This window comes from Enhydra lutris, unplaced genomic scaffold (genome assembly GCF_002288905.1).
Source record: "Enhydra lutris kenyoni isolate GAN:26980312 unplaced genomic scaffold, ASM228890v2 scaffoldscaffold49, whole genome shotgun sequence".
NCBI classification, from domain to species: Eukaryota; Metazoa; Chordata; class Mammalia; order Carnivora; family Mustelidae; genus Enhydra; species Enhydra lutris.
This window is the reverse complement of record NW_019154133.1, coordinates 13,264,277-13,281,729: the sequence shown is the minus strand read 5'-3', so window position 1 is coordinate 13,281,729 and position 17,453 is coordinate 13,264,277. Positions and strand designations below refer to the sequence as shown.

At 44.0% G+C, this 17,453-nt stretch overlaps 1 protein-coding gene across 5 annotated transcripts in view; it reads left to right on the top strand.

The window, feature by feature from the left end:
• The window catches only part of LOC111156825 (sulfatase 1), a 176,605-nt gene that overhangs the window by 149,427 nt on the left and 9,725 nt on the right, over window positions 1–17,453 (top strand). For 4 of the 5 annotated variants that reach the window (XM_022517920.1, XM_022517919.1, XM_022517917.1 and 1 more), the window contains 6 exons: window positions 793–889; window positions 1,418–1,512; window positions 2,061–2,126; window positions 3,016–3,188; window positions 7,158–7,300; window positions 7,395–7,518. In XM_022517920.1, the coding sequence (XP_022373628.1) occupies window positions 793–889; window positions 1,418–1,512; window positions 2,061–2,126; window positions 3,016–3,188; window positions 7,158–7,300; window positions 7,395–7,518 (698 nt within the window). Of the gene's footprint in view, window positions 1–792; window positions 890–1,417; window positions 1,513–2,060; window positions 2,127–3,015; window positions 3,189–7,157; window positions 7,301–7,394; window positions 7,519–9,317; window positions 9,352–17,453 lie in introns of all 5 variants that reach the window. The other variant, XM_022517921.1, reaches the window with a different exon arrangement.

The window sequence follows — 17,453 nt, the reverse complement described above, 5'->3', positions numbered from 1 at the left end:
AGAAGCCTTAACAATGACATAAACAGTCAATTAACACTTATTTCATATGTATCATATACTATATTCTTACCGTAGTATAAGTTAGAGAAAACAGTGTTGTTAAGAAAATCATAAGGAAGAGGGAGGAGAAAATATGTTTACAGCTCTGGACTGTGTTCATAAAAAAAAAAAAAAAAAAAAAAACAAACTACTTATAAGTGAACCTGTGCTGTTCCAGCCTGTGTCATTCCAAGGTCAACTATAGTTGTTTAGAATTACATGCTAGGAGATTCAGACCAGGATTTGTTTCTCTTTCAGTACCGATCAACCCCTTATCCCAATATTTCTCTGCCATAGGGGTATTTCTTTGCTTCAAACTGAATGAGGTACTTGAGACAGGGTCTTTGTAACAAAATGAATAGGATAATAACCCCTTCTAACTCTGCATTTCTTCAGAGCAACTTGCTTCCGTTATAACTGTGGAAACCTCCATGTTTCCTACGTAGTTGACAAGGCTTTCAAATCTGGAGTTTTCCGGTGGTCGCTGTTCTTGCGGACATGAATACTGAATGTTGCTGTAAAAGGGGATCTCAGTAAGGGTCTCTCTCTGACACCATCCTTTCCCCACCCGGGTGTCCAGGAGACATTCCCACGTATCCTTGTCTATGGCTCAGCTTCAAACTACTGCTTGCCTCCAAATTAAGAGTTTAGAAGACAATGTTGTTCCCTTTGCTATTTCTAATGGGTTTTTTTTTTAATGCAGATTAGCTTATAAACCTATTTCTAATGTTCTGGGTTTGTTTGTTTTTGCAGGTGCTTTATTCTCCCAAATGATACAATTCACTGTGAGAGAGAACTGTATCAATCGGCCAGAGCCTGGAAGGACCACAAGGCGTACATTGATAAAGAGGTTAGCCACGGCTGTGTGATTGGAAGGTGTAGTCCAAAGGCAAACCCGGCTCGCCAGCTCCATGGCAGCCGATGGGGCTCAATGTGTGTCCATTTCATTTATTTTATTATTTTTTTTTTTACAATGACAACTACGTGAAAAATAGCGTAGCAAAGTATTTATCTTTCCCTGGGGATATAGTGATCATCCTGTCTGAAAACAAAATAGGGTGTGAGGAAACCGTGGGGGTTGGCTCGAGGACCTGTTGAAATCTCTTCGAGGAAATGATCCAGTCATAAGCAAGGCACCTGCTCACGTTTGTCTCAGTGGGAACATCAGCGGGAGGACCCGAAGATCATCTGGTCGTGATCATCATGACCAGCGGGAACATCGTGGTAGACATACTCTGTGCCCAGTTTGTTTCTAAGTTAATTACCATCTCAGGGGATAGCCGGAATTATGGAACACAAAAAACGAGGTGAAGAGAGGGGCACTCGGCACAGGAAATCCTGATCTTCAGATGTCATTGTTCAAATACGTGTCTTCCAGATTGAAGCCTTGCAAGACAAAATTAAGAATTTAAGAGAAGTGAGAGGACACCTAAAAAGGAGAAAACCAGAGGAATGTGCCTGTGGTAAACAGAGGTGAGTGCAGCACCCTGGCAGTCTTGCTTCCAAACTTGTGTTTCCACAAGCTCCAGGGATAAGAACTGGGCTTCTTTCTCTCTTATGCCAATAGAAAGCTTAATAAATTGAATTTGTTACCATATACTGTAATGACCTAAACTCCTTAGGTTAAATGAAATATGTCATAAATCTAAGCCGAAGGTTAAAAAAGCCCTATTAAGCTAAGATCATTAAAGTAACCACTTTCTTTCACTTCTGCTTTTTGTTGTTGTTGTTGTTGTTGTTGTTTTCTTTTTTTTAAGGGACCCCTGGGTGGCTCAGTTGATTGAGCAACTGTCTTCAGCTTCGGTCATGATCCCAGGGTCTCAGGATCAAGCCCCATGCTGGGCTCCTTGCTCAGCAGGGAGCCTGCCTCTCTCTCTCTGCCCCTCCCTCCTGCTCAGCTTTCCCTCTCTCTCTCTCTTTCAAGTAAATAAGTAAATAAAATCTTTAAAAATAAAAGAAAATGAACTGTCTGATTGAATGTGAGACTATGAAGACTCACTCTTCAATCTTCTTGCCCGTAGCTACTATAATAAAGAGAAAGGTGTAAAAAAGCAAGAGAAGGTGAAGAGTCATCTCCACCCATTCAAGTAAGTGAGTCTCTGTTTTCCGCATTTGCTGGGAGTGGAGGACTGTCCACTGGGCACTTCTGAAACATAGTCGGGGCCCCTATGTTCCACATAGTCCTGCTTGCTAGCAAGCAGATTTAGTCAGGAGGGCCCAGAGCCCAAGAAGTTGAAAACAAAGCCCGTACCTTGCCAAGAGACCACAGGGATGCTTTTGGAATCCTTTGAGGGGGAACCACAAGGAGTTCTACTCTAATTCTGAGTGTGTTTTCCATCCGTCTGTGGGGTGGTACCTGGATTTTATTCTATGCACTGCTTTCTCTGGACAGTGATTGGGAAATGGAACCATCTTGAACAGGATGGTGCGTTCCACAGAGTGGTCTGCAGTTGTGCTGAATTCTGAAAGTTGGGAGAAATACACATTTTTTTAAATAACAGTAAAATTTGCACGTGAAGGGGATTTAGGATTGAGCCTCAACAAAAGTTGAGTGCTTTATGGAAAAAAAAAAAAAAGCAAAATAATAGCAAAAGGAAATTCTTTCCAAGCCATCTAATCCCACTAACCATGGACTTTATGGCCAATGAGTCCCAAGTCCCCACGGAGTTAAGCCACTTGTCCAAATGCTGTGGCCAGCGGGATCCATGGATTCACGCTGACATTCCTTTCCACCAGTGTTTCCATGTAAATAAGTAAGAAAATGTTGATCCTTTCAAGCTCAGTAAAATTCTAAGAGAGTTGTCACTTAATGAGTTTGTCTTCACTCTTGCCTATTATAGTTCGAGGTCCTCTGTGAAAAAGAAAAGTCATCCATTACTGTGTATCTGCCTCTTTGTGTGAGGTTCATAAGGACAATAATATTTTTAGTCAGGAAAGTGCTTTCTGATCCCGCACGCATCCCTTCTACTGGAACAGGGAAGCTGCTCAGGAAGTAGACAGCAAACTGCAGCTTTTCAAGGAGAACCGCAGGAGGAAGAAGGAGAGGAAGGAGAAGAAACGCCAGAGGAAGGGGGAGGAATGCAGCCTGCCTGGCCTCACCTGCTTTACCCACGACAACAACCACTGGCAGACGGCCCCATTCTGGAACTGTAAGTGTTGCCTGGTTTTGGTCTCAGGTTTTTTTGGTTTTTGGTTTTTGGTTTTTAGAAATATATTCCCCAGTTTTGTGGCACCTGGGCGGCTTCATTGGTTAAGTGTTGACTCTTGGTTTTGGCTCAGGTCATGATCTCAGGGTCGTGAGATCGAGCCCCACATGGAGCTCCTTGCTCAGCATGGAGTCTGCTCATGACTCTCCCTCTTCCTCTGCCCCTCCCCCCCCAACTCACGCTCTCTAAAAAAATACATAAAATCTTTAAAAAAGTCATTCTTGGGGGCTCCTGGGTGGCTCGGTGGGTTAAAGCCTCTGCCTTCGGCTCAGGTCATGGTCCCAGAGCCTTGGGATCGAGCCCCGCGTCGGGCTCTCTGCTCGGCGGGGAGCCTGCTTCCCCCTCTCTCTCTGCCTGCCTCTCTGCCTACTTGTGGTCTCTGTCTGTCAAATAAATAAATAAAATCTTTAAAAAATTTAAAAAAAAAAAGTCATTCTTGGGGCTCCTGGGTGGTTCGGTGGGTTAAGCCTCTGCCTTCAGCTCAGGTCATGATCTCAGGGTCCCGGGATCGAGCCCCGCATCGAGCTCTCTGCTTGGCGGGGAGCCTGCTTCCTTCTTTATCTGCTACTTGTGATCTCTCTCTCCCTGTCTGTCAAATAAATAAATAAGATCTTAAAAAAAAAAAAAGTCATTCTTTTCCCCAGTTTTATTGAGCTATAATTGACGCACAGCACCTTCCAAGTTTAAGGGGTATGGCATAATGACCTGACTTCTGTGTATTGCCACACGATGACCACAGTAAGTTTAGCTCACATCCATCACCATATCTGAGTTGCTGCTAACTGCTGCCGTGTGGAGAGACACCGACTCACAGGACAGTTACTAAGATGTGGGCTTCAGCAGCCTGAAACCAGGGATCTAGAATGATTCAAGAGGAGACCATCAAATTATTTTCTGTACTGGCAACTAGAATGATCTTGCCGAAAATTACTATTTTCTTTGTAAATCAGTTTCCATATTTTATTTTTTTTCAAGTTGTATAATATTTTATTTTCATAGAAAAACTTTTAGTTTCCATATTTTATTTGAAAATACCATGCTCGCCCTGGGTGTGTCTCCTGATGGTGTTATTTCACATACTGCCCACCTCCAGGCAGAGTTCCTACCCAGTAAGGCTGGGTTTAGTCATATCTGTTACCAAATAGCTAAATGGACGGACAGTCTTGCCTTGAATACATTTTATTTCTGTTTTATTTCATGTCATGTTCTAAGTGTAATAAAAGGAAGGGAAAACCCCTTCAATGCAGGGTCTGTATTCGAAATCTCAGTCCTCTTTAGTACCTAGCACTATGCCCACAGAAGAATAGGGACTTTAGAAAATATATGGTTTTACATGGAATTGCTAATGATATGAATAATAACAATGTGCACTTTTTTTTTTTTTTTTTTTTTTTGGAGAGAGGGCACCCTAGCAGGAGTGAGGAGTAGGAGGGCAGAGGGAGAGGAAGAGAGAGAATCTTAAACAGGCTCCACACCCAACACAGAGGCAATGCGGGACTCAATCTCACGATCCTGAGATCTTGACCTGAGCCAAAATCAAGAGCTGGGCACTTAACCAACTGAGTCACCCAGGTGCCCCAGCAATTGTAAACTTTTAAAATTCACATTTACAGTGCTTTATTGGCCTATGCACAGTATTGACAGAGGTCATCTAGAAATAGTGCCCTCAATTTTTGTGACACATCATCTGATTGAAGGCTTACCATCTCAGGAAGTAGCTAACACTGCAGACCTTCTCCTTGAAAAGAGCCCAGGAGACCACCTGGGTCAATGGGGATTTGGAGACCCCAGGAACCCCAGATGATTCTTGGGGATTTCGGTCCTATCTCTGAGGATTTTTGTTTTATCTTTCCATTTTGATGCTTTTTTATTTCAGTGTCTAAGTTTGCATTTTCATTTCCAGCCACACTGAGGCCAAGTGAAGTCTTAGACTCATAGCATTTAATGTTTAATCTCGTTCCCTCAACTGGGGCGTGAGGATCTCTGAGGGTCATTCAGGTTGCAGGGGTCCGTCCTCCACCAAGATCCAGGCTGGGGCACCAGAGGCACAGCAGCCTGAAAAATCATTTCTGCAGGGCAAGGATGAATAGATGGAGCAATGGGGACATTTAGGGCAGGGAAACTGCTTTGTGTGACACTAGACTAGTGGGTACAGGGCGTTATACATTTGTCAAAGCCCATAGAACACACAACACCAAGAGCGAACCCTAATGCAAACTATGGACCTTGGGTGATGACATGTCAATGTCGGTTCATCAGCTGTCACAGATGCGCCACTGTCGCGAGGGATGTTGCCGGTGGGGAAGGTTGGGCATCATGGGGATGGGGTTCTCTCCAGAAATTCTCTGCGCCTTCTGCTCAGTTTTGTTGTGAACCTTTTTATGCCCTAAAAAGTCTATTAAAATAAAATTGGGGAAAAAAATCATTTCTCATTCGTTGTTTAAAACCTCTTTTTCAGCTTGAGGGGATAGTGTGTTTAATACTGGATGCTGGGGGGGTGGGGGGAGGTGCCTGAGTGGCTCAGTTGGTTAAGCATCTGCCTTCAGTTCAGGTTGTGATCCCAGAGTCCTGGGATGGAGCCCCAGGTCGGGCTCTCTGCTCAGCAGGAAGTCTGCTTCTCCCTCTCTCTTTCTCAAATAAATAAAATCTTAAAAAAAAAAAAAAAAGATACTGGATGGGGGTTAAGTAGTATGTAGTCGTAGGAGTATCCCCTCTAGGGACACCTGCGTGGCTCAGTCAGTTAAGCATGTGCCTTTAACTCAGGTCATGATCCCAGTGTCCTGGGATCGAGTCCCTCATCGGTCTCCTTGCTCATCAAGGAGTCTGCTTCTCCCTCTGATCCTCCCCCCTCTCATGCTCACTCTCACCCTCAAATAAATAAATAAATCTTTTTTAAAAAAGATTAAATGAGTTAATACATGCAAAGTATATAATGGACAGTGAATGCTCATTAAGTGTACCTATCCCAATTGTTTTAAAAAAAATATTTGCTAGACAGCAGATTTTTAAAATGCAATTATCATTGTAAGAAAGGTCAACAAATTTGGAAACTGCCTTTCTATAAAAGAAGACCAGGTAGTTTGTTTTGTTTTGTTTTAATTTGACATCTGTTTTGTATACTTTCCACCAGTTAACCAGTGAACCTCTGCGTGGTACGAAACGTGTTCATAGTCATAGCCCGTTTCATGTTAAAAATTGTTGGGGCACCTGCGTGACGCAGTTAGTTAAGCACCCCACTCTTGGTTTCAGCTCAGGTCGTGATCTCCGGGTCGTGAGACTGAGCTCCGAGTTGGGGTCTGCACCAAGCTGGGAGTCTGCTTGAGATTCTCTCTCTCTCCCTCTGCCCTTCCGCCCATGCATGCGTGAATGCATGCTCTCTCTCTCAAATAAATAAATCTTTAAAAAAAAAAAAAAGTTGTCTACAATGATCAAAATAATCCCCTTTCTGCGTACCATTTGTGAGTGTGATCATGACGCAGAGAACAAGCAAGGGCACAACGTCCTTCTCTGTACTATGTAACTATTTTTTTCCTTTTTTAAGAGAAGATCTTAAATAACCAGTAAAAGATCAAAATAACCCCATTCTCCACTCGCTCACCCTTATTTCAGAAACCCACTGCCTGATGGTGGAGGGCAAATGAACGTGCAGAGAACTTCACATTGGCCTGAAGTCTGTATTCACGATCATAGATGGCCACTGTTTTCCCCATTTTCCACCTGTTCCCACGGCAAATTGTTTAGGGAGGGGGAAAGTATAATTTTTTTTTAACATCCAACCACATAGTAGTTACAAGACAGAAAATGTGCCCCTTGCAGTATAAAGATAAGGAAATGTTAGAATGACTAGCCTGCCTCCATTTTCATTGTTGTTGTTTCATTCTTTTCATTTCACTGTACTGTGTTTACCAACAGTGGGATCGTTCTGTGCCTGCACGAGTTCTAACAACAACACCTACTGGTGTTTGCGGACTGTCAACGAGACGCATAATTTTCTTTTCTGTGAGTTCGCCACTGGCTTTTTGGAGTATTTTGATATGAATACAGATCCTTATCAGGTAAGTCAGTATGTTTTCGTGGGATGACAGCTGGTGACAGTAAACTAGCCGGAACCTGAGCTTACCCCTCCCGTCCTGGCCTCTTCGTCCGCAGCTCACCAACACCGTGCACACGGTGGAGCGGGGTATTTTGAATCAGCTGCACGTACAACTCATGGAGCTCAGGAGCTGTCAAGGGTACAAGCAGTGCAACCCAAGACCGAAGGGCCCAGAAGTTGGTAAGGGGGGAATAAGGGTTTTGTGGTTTTTTTTTTTTTTCCTGTATTTTCTGGGAAATTCTTTGTGTTGTCGGGTTTTCTGCCTGTGAAGTGTCTCCAGGCATAGAAGCAGAGAGTTTGGGATACTTATACGGGAGGCTTGCCAGGCAATTCCAAATATAATGTGTTCTCTAAGTTTACCTCTGAGAGCATTAATGAAACAGCTAATGCGTCCAAAGATTGGGTGAGCGTTTCATTTTAGTTTCTCGCACACATCGGTTCTCCTAGTGAATCCTCCTGAACGAAGCATCCGCTGGGGCAGGTGGGATGAAAGCCTGGGGGATTTATCTGTTCTTGCTGTCAACAGACATAATACAGACTCAAGGCAAACTGGGATATCCTCAAATTTTTAGGTGAATTTGGACGGAAACACCCAGTGCCCTGTTTCTGCTTATCCCACAGCTGGGAACTGCCTCAGGGGAATCCCTGCCTGGAACACGGGGAATTAGATTTCTTTTCCCAGGATTTTCCCTCTGAAACTAGAGATACTTGAGTAATGCACTCTCTGGGGCTCTAACAGCGTTGGAGGGCCCATACGGAATCAGCCAGATGTCCCCTCTCTGGGCTGCTGTGTTAAATTTACTTATTGCTTTGTTTCATAGAGCTGCAGATCTTTTCAGTCTGTCCCCGCCCTTTCCTACTTGATGGTAATACTGATTTCCTCTTAATTCTGGTAGAACTATAAATTCCAGCAGTCCACAGAAGGAAGGAGAAGGAGCTGGCATTGGCAAGGGCATGCGTGTCAGTAGGGCCCGCCAACCCCAAAAGGGCAAAGTGCAGGGTGCCCAAGCAGTGGGGAACACTTTGCAGGAACCCCTTGTATGCAACAGCCAGTCCTGGGTCATGTGACCGGAAAGGGGGGAGTGCCCATCCCCAGAGGATCACTGTCCACAACCGGTCATTTCCACCATTGTAGGGTCCTGAGGCTTTCAAGCTTTGAAGGTCCCTTAGGAAATTATAAATCCTGTGAGGGGGTCACCTCACAGCCATCAGCCAATCCTTCTTCATTAACACCTTACTCAGATGAATGGCCAACAGAAAAGTCCAATCCTGATTTGCAAAAGAGGTCTTTTGGTCACAACCCCACTGAGCTCAAATCTTTCCAGATATCCTTGCTTCTCTGTTTGAGCTTTTCCTTACACCATAGCCCTTCATACACCAAGAAGAGGAGAGGGGGGAAAAAAGCCCAGTAAGGCCTAGAAATTAAAGCAGTTATTAGAAACATTAGAAATATGACACCCAGACATTTCTCCCCCAAAAGACCTAGCTCTCTTACAGGTGGTGACGTAACTGCCAGAGAAGTCTGACAGTCCCTTGATGGGATGACACACCCGGGGGCGGGGGCGGGGGAGCCCATGATTGCTGTTCGGCCCAAAGTAGTCCTCTCCACCTTCTAGACAATTCCTCAGGGAGATGACCATTGGCCCTTTTTTTTTCCCCCAAGTGTTTTGTCTCAAAATAACCAGCATTGTACTGAGACTGGAAGGACTTCTCTTCCTGCTCTTAAATGGGCTCTCCTCCCTTCCCATTTCACTCATGTCTCAAATGAACTCCTCTGCATTTTTATCTCAGACCTTTTTATTTATAACTTCATTTTGAACCCGTCTACTAGAAAAGTCCTGTGGGACTCCAGCCCTGTCTGCATTTAACACAATTTGTTTCTCTCTAGGATTTAGATGTTGTGCATGGAAAACTACGTAGTGAATGGTGTTATGAGTTCTAAAGCTAACGTAAATTACTCTTGTATTTTCCTATGTCAGGAAATAAAGATGGAGGAAGCTATGACCTGCACAGGTATTCACCCTTTTTTATTCTCCCCCGCAGCTTCTTTTCCCAATAATTGCATGATCCAGCCATTTCAACTAATTTCCGTTTCTTGCCATGTTGCACAGAGCATAGTGTGGGGTGCGTGCACATGCTAATAACATTCGGCACCAGATTGTGTCATTGGTTGCAGATCTGTCATTTTGCTTTTAATCAGCTGACTGTCACCGCGGGGTGTCTCTCAGAGCATTGCCTCCATATGCATTTGCTCATTAGATGATGCTTTTAAGCATGGAATGATGTGAAAGGGGAAAAAAAAAAAAACCAGAATGATCTTTGGGAACTCTGGGGAGAAGTTGGGAGAATGATTTCCCTTGCAGGGCTCACATGTGGATTTGCTGGAGAGGCTTCATGGAAACTAGTTTGAGATTTTTATGAAATATAATGTCAAAGACCCAGAAGGAGTGATGGGAATTTCTAGAGCATTCTGAAGCTGAAGTTGGAGGAAATAGAAAGAGCTTCCTTGCTAAGAAGCCTTAATTAACTTGGGTGGTGAAAAGCATCAGTGTTACCATCCAGAAGGCTCTGCTGGTGGTGAGTGAGGAGAAGGCACTAGGGTCGGGGACCGAGAGGTCTCCGCATTAGCACAGAGACGGTACCGCCTGACACACCCAAACTTCATAAATGGGCCTCAGCCCAGCCATCTTGTTCCCTCTGACCCCCACACCCATCCTTCTTATCTCATCATGTTCTGGAGGGGGCTCCCACACACCTGGCACCATCGGCTCTTGATAATTTTCCACTCTGAGCGTAGACCTCAGGTGGGTTTGTCAGAAACGTGCCGTGTGGGGCAGGAGGGGACTGACTTACCACCTGTAGGGTGGGGAAACTGAGGCACGGTGAATCTGTCAAAGGAACATGAACCTCCTTGGACCCATGCCAGGGCACCCTATCTGCCCCACCGCCTCCCCTCCAGCCTCCCTAGCTATAGTCTCAGATTCCCCTTTTTCCAGGGCAGCTCACTGGCCTCACCAGAAACTAAACAACAGGGAAAGATGAGGGGGTGAGGGGAAGGGAGATGTAAACAACTAACAAAACAAAGGAAGTTAGGCTTTCATAATAACCCTATGAATCTCTTCTTTTTCTCTTCTCTCCTGTCTTCTTTCCTTTCCTGGCTCTGCACCCCCCCCACCCCCCCATCACCCCCAGCACACGTAGGACAGAGCAAAAAAGCCCGCTCTTAAGCTGGTCTCAGCCAAGATACGGGCTGACGAGGTAATAGCCCGCACCCAGGCACTCTTCCGCCTGCTTCCCAAGGGCCACATTAAGACATTTCCAAAGTGTGACATTTTAAACGGACCTACCACTAAATATTGACTTTACAGTTACTTGACGATGCCCTCAATTTTACAGCGAAGGGATTTTCAGTCAAGCTTTCTTTGACTCCTTGTCATGAAGGAGATAAAAAGATATGATCAGGCGATTGCAGACACAGGCCGGGTCAGAGCTGACTCAGAGAGCTCTTCTCCATCTAGTCAACCCCAGACAACTTTGAGGGGAGGGATGTGGAAATGCGCTCCAGTCATAATTAAGTGGCCAACATCTGAGACTCCTCCCTCTCCTTTCCCTGCTGCCACCACTAAGTCCATCATCTCTCAGGTCCTTTGTCACAGCCTTGGTGACTCATTGTTGATGGGGTCACCTGTCTGAGAAGGTGGCTTTGTGTGCAAGGTGACGGAGTGTTACCTATCGCCTCCCCACCGCCCCACGCCGAAATTCCCTACCAAAGGACAAATCTAAGGAAACTCTGTAACTCAGAATGCCTGGCATTTTTGGATCCCACCGTTCTGTAAGGCAGGGGGCGAGCTGGATGTCAGCGGATAGCCACGTTGCAGGCGGGAGGGAAATCATGAATCAGGGTTCCTGAGAGAGCGTCTGCCGGTCACACCTGGGGACTCTCTGGATACCCAAAAGCAGTGTCTGATGCGACCTCTCCTGCTTGCGGTGTCCTGATGGACTGAAAGGGAACAGATGCCAAACAAGCCACCTCCTGTGTGGAACTGCCGAAAATCCTGTCTCCAGATGGTGTCTGCGGGTACGCCGCCCTCTGGTGACGGCACTCCTGACAGGCTTCTTCAGAAGCCAGGACTCTTCAAGAAGATTCTGATTTTTTTTTTAAGAAAACTAATTAAATCCATTTTTTAATCATAAAATCTCATTATAAAAGACTTTGAGAAAACCGGTTAACTACCAAACCTGAAGAATATGAAATTTGAGAATTCAGCAGACCAGTATTTCAGAAACATTCATCTTGCACAAGATTGACTACATAATAGTTTTAACTGCCTTCAATTTTGTGGATTTTGAAAATTTCATCTTTAGATTCATTTCAAAATGGCCTTTTGAAAAGCAAGTCTGTTCCTTGTTCAGCTTCATTATTTATTTTATTTCTTGATGGCTGTAGCATGTGCCTGGGGCTAGGCCCCCCGAGAGGCTGGCTGACTCTCCCCGGGTCATTTTTCCTGTTAGGACAAGCACAGAGTAAGGGCACCGCTCAGAAAGTAGCCCCCATGACTCAGGAGATCATTTTTGGCTCGAGTTGAAAGTAGTCATTTCTGTGTTGCAAAATAGAATGGGAGCAACAGGTTGAGGAGGTGTTTATTTTTCCCATTGCTTAGGAAAGCTAATGCCATTGCCTTTTGATGTCCCGGAAATACTCCTGGCAGGTACGGTGGGCACCCACAGCTGTGTGGGGCAGCCCAAGGCAGGGGGTGGTTCTGGGCGGCCTCATGCTGGTGGGGCTACTTCCTGGCCCCCAGGGTGCCACCCTTTGGAGACCAGCAGGCCACACGGTGCTTCACCCTCCACAGCCAGGCTTCTGCACACCTCGCTGTTGCGTGTTTTGACTCATCTCCCCTGGAGCAGCAGCTATCGCCTTGCAGATGGATGTAGATGAGCGAGCTGGGTGTTAGGGCCTGGTTAGCATGGAGGAGCCAGTCTGCCTTGGGTTCAAGTCCTGCCTTGCTTAGTAAGAAGATGAGAATGGAGCCTGGCAAGTATCAAGCCCCAGGAACGATGAGTGTTATTAGTAAGGTGTATATGCTATATGAAACATTAACACGAAGGAGACAGTACTTGAAAGGGAATAGTGACATCAAAATTCCAAAGAATGTTCCTGTGTTTTATGAGATAGTCACACAAATAGAGATAGTCATCACCATCACTGCCATCTCGTTCATCACTCTTTGGTAATCCAGAGTTCTCTTTTTTCTGAACTGCCTGGACTTCTTGAAGGGACAGAACCCAACCTCCACTACCCTGCTCTGTGTTGCTTTAATGAAGTTTTACCTGGTTCTCTTCTCTCTGTCACATTTCAGGACTCCATTTTCTTTTTTCTCTCCATATTTCTTTCCAGTTCTACTGAAAAATAATTGGCATGCGTCACGTCTAAGTGCATTTTATTTGTAAGCTGCCTTGCTAACCCTGTTGGACTTTTCTGTTTAAGAGGCTTGACCAAGAGTTGGATCAAGGTCAAGGTTTGGGGTTAAAGGAACCAGCCTCCTCAGGTAACAGAGGGCTGAGGGTCAGAGTTGTTAGGACGTGGGTCAGAGGCAGGGCTGCTGTGTGGGACGCAGGCACTGAAATCCAGCCAAAGTTCTGCTAGACAGGCCATGCCCACTGGTGGGTTAATTTTTCTTCACACAACAGAGGCCACCCTGGTCAGGATCAGGGGCAGGGACAAGTCAGGATCATCTAAGCTCCCAAAGAATTCTCAGAATTTGGTCTTACTTTTCCACTAGTGATTCTACTCCCAGTGCCTTGTTTCTTATACCATAGAAGAAGAAACGAAAATATTGCAGGATTCGAAGACCCTTCCTCCAAACGGAGGAGCGAAATTTACCTGTAATTGGCTTCAAAATTGAGAGAAAGGTGGGGGAATTAATCCTCTCTCATCATTCAATAGTTAAAGAAGGAAAGAATCTACATGGCCACCTCTATGCATGCCACTGCTTTCTAGGAGAACATAGTCAAGTATTATGATTACAACATAGAAAACAAAGTGCTCTGACAGGAAAAACATGACACTATAAGAGCCATGTGGGGCCCCTAACCCAACCCCAGGGAATCCTGGGAAGCTTCCCAGGGAGGCAGCATTTAAGGCTGCATGCGGAAGGCAAGGCTGGCATGATCTAGAATAGGATATTGAAGAAAGAAAACCATTCCAAGTAGAAGGGAATGTTTTTTCAAAGTCAAGATTCATTTGGGGGGATTGTGATCAATTCAAAGTTAGGATAAGGAAAGGAGGTGAGGGGTGAGCAGAAGACGTAAACAGAGCTGTTTCATGAAGAGTGCGGTATGTAGTGTGACCACAGAATTTGTCTTCCAAACAGCGATGTTTTGACCATAGAGGGAGTACTAAAAATAATTAAAATGATCTAAATGTGATATGTGTCTTTGCTGACCAATGACTTGACCAGGGGATGTATCAGATAATTGTATTGAAAAATGATTTTCTAAACTAAAATTCCAAAAATTCTGGACAAATGCTTAACGGAAGAGGATGCCAGTCCAACACACATAAACAGGGACCCTCCCGGACAATCTAGACAATTTGGTTACCCTGGTTGCATACTGCATCCCAGGATTGGATCTTTATCCTGAATGCAATAGGGAGATATTCAAGAGTGTTATAACCTATGAGAAATAATATGATAGGGGGCGCCTGGGTGGCTCAGTGGGTTGAAGCATCTGCCTTCAGCTCGGGTCATGATCCCAGGGCCCTGGGATCGAGCCCCACATCGGGCTCTCTGCTCAGCAGGGAGCCTTTCCCCCACCCCCCCGCAACCCCTGCCTGCCTCTCTGCCTACTTGTGATCTCTGTCAAATAAATAAAAATAAAATCTTTAAAAAAAAAAAAAAGAAAGAAAGAATATGATAGTATTTGGGTCAATCAGATTAGGTAACATACATAGTTGCAAGGACAGTTTTGTGGGTCAGCTTAGTCCCAAGGTCTGGCTCCATTGTTTTCTAATTTGGAGACAATTTCTAGCTGTGTTACCTAACTTACCTTGTTCCCACACTCTCCTAAGTTCTTTACATACGTTAAATCACTTAACTGTCACAATAATTTTATGAAGGCAGCACTGTTACTGCCATTTTATTGATGAGAAAATTGAGTCACAGAGACACCAAGTAACTTTCCCAAGATTATACAGCTGATAAATGATGGAGTACCTACCCAAGGAGTCTGGAACTAGCATGTGCTTTTAATCTCCATACCATGCTGTTTCGCTCAAACAATTTATTTAACCTTTTAACTTCGTTTTCTCATCTGTAAAGAGGTGATCATACACAGATACATAACACATAAGGATTCCATGAACTGATATCTGAAAAGGGCTTAGTCCTGAATGTACATTATTCATTTTTAATTATTTATTTATTTTTTTATTAACATATATATTACTTGTTTCAGGGGTACAGGTCTGTGATTCATCAGTCTTACTCAATTCATTCTATGAACGATGTTTGATAATAAAGTTGAATAGTGAGAGAAACAGCAAAGAGCCCCAGAATTTTGAAGGACATTTACCATCCCATTAATGGGTAATGAAATTAGAGGCTTTTTAAAATAATGAAATGTTAAGAAAGAAGGAAAATTATGTGCATTTGCCCCAATAGGCAAGTATGTGCTTTTAATCAGCCATTGACTATGCAAAGTTATTCATCTATAGATAAATCACATAACTTACTATTTGTAGTTCTATACTGCCTTCTTAGTGGAACGTTCATGGTCTTGTATCTGTAAAATAAATAGGTGTTCTTGCAATTCATCAATAAAATTAGTGCCCTAGAAATCTTCTATGCATAACAAATAAAAAGGTACATATGATTGATTGGCTTTTAGTTATGTGCAGGACACTGAATTCAGAGTCTCTGGAATTTCCAAACCCAAAGTGAATTCCATTTCAGCCTAAAATGTGCTGTGTTTCAAGCAGCATGAATGTCACACACAAGGCACACTGCTTTGGTCCCAAATATGGAAACTCCGTGCCTTCAGAAAAATATTCAAAGAGAACACAAAAAAACAGGGAAGGGCTTTGGAGAAAGGAATGGATATGTTAGCACAGATACTCTGCTCGGGCTCTCTCAATTTTGGAAAATCAAATGAATGCCTTCAAAACTGAAACCTGGGAGGGGACTAGCCATATCAGCGAAAACATCCCTCTAGTTAGCAACCATCAACAGAATTCCAGTGCTTATGAATTTCTGGTTGACCTAGTACTTGCCCTTGAAATTATGGACATCTAGCCTGGTGAAAGTCAACGTGAACTTCTGAACACAAGTCACCAGGACCATCTAGAGGTGGGTGCGTAATGGAGGGGCTCCCACCATGCTGAGGAAACCCGATGGGGGGAATAAGAGGGTCACGAAATTGTAGAGGGAGTGATGCTCAAATTTCATTTTGAAGGCTGAGAGCCAACTCAGATGATGAGGCAGGGAAGCAAATTCTAGGAATAAATGCCAGGGCTGAGAAGGGAGAGAGCCTGGTGTTTTCTGGAAACTACATTGTTTTGGCGAAGCTATGGCAGAGGCCACGTGGGGAGCAGGAACAGAGCAGGCTGAAGAAGTCTGTACGCGTCAGGCAGTCTCTGTAGAAACTACTCTTTCTGCTTCCTAGGACACCAGGAGTCCTTGTGGATTATACCACTGCTCCAAAAGAGGGACAACTCTACCCTTATGTGATCTCTGCTACCCATGCGTAGACAGGGACATAATTATTGGTCATGTTTTTAAAGATATATTTATTTTTTTCAAAGAGAGGGAGCAGGGGGAGAGGCAGAGGGAAAGAGAGAATCTCAAGCGGACTCCCTGCTCAGCGCAGAGCCTGACTCGGGGCTTGATCTCATGACTCTGAGATCACAACCTGAGCCCAAAGCAAGAGTCTGAAGCTTAACCGGCTGAGCTCCCTTAGAGCCCCGAATTACGTGGTCATGCTCTTAAAAGTAAGTGCCTTCCAGGAAGAAATGAGACTCAGTTTGAGACCTGCGTGTGCTTTTGCATTTCTCTTAGGGGTTTTACAACCTTTCTATTTCCCAGATTGGATGAGAATTACCTGGAGCTTGAAATCATTTACATTTATTCAAAAATTCACTTTTCAGAACAGACCTACTCATATGTTTACTCCCCGATAAAGAACTTCAGAATGGCCTGAGAAAGAGGGCTCCTTTTGTGAGATGAGGACTGGCAGAAACCAGGACGGAAATGTGGACAATTTAGTTCTAATATCTAAAAGGATTTTGACTAATATTTTGATACAATGTTACAGAAAACTTGCAAGAACACTTCCAAGGAATTTTACCCCATTTGTCTTATTGTTTTTTCTTGTTCTCTGGCTCTTTCTCCACATACACTATATATACTTCTTTTTTTTTTCCCTGAATCATTTATAATTTGCAGATATCATGTATCTTTTCATATAAGAGCTTTAGTTTGCATTTCCCAAGAACAAAAACATTCTTACATAACTGTTGTACATTTATCAAAATCAGGCAATTTAACGCTGATACAAGTCTATTTTCTGGTCCACAGTCCATATTCAAATGTTACCAATTGTCTCAGTAATGTCATATTTATGGTTTGGGGAGGATTTTGTTTTTCTGGTCAGGGATCCAATCCAGAATCACACACTGTAGTAAAGTGTCATGTCTTTTAAGTCTCTTTCCATCTGGAATAGTTCCTCAACTTTTCATTGCCATTCATGACATTTTTGTTGTTGTTGTTAACATATAATATATTATCTGTTTCAGGGGGACAGGTCTGTGAATCATCAGTCTTACACAATTCACAGCGCTTACCATAGCACATACCCTCCCCAATGTCCATCACCCAGGTGCCCTATCCTTCCTTCCCCTCCCCCCAGCAATGCATTGATGACATTCTTAAGTGTACAGGCCAGTTATTCTGTAAAATGTCCCTCAATTGGGGTTTTTCTGATGTTTCTTTGTGATTGGACTAAAATTGTGCATTTCTGGCAGGAATACCACAAACATGGAAGTGTACACTCAGGATATCTTTTTTTTTTTTAAGATTGATTTATTTATTTGAGAGAGTGGGGGCAGGAGAAGGAAC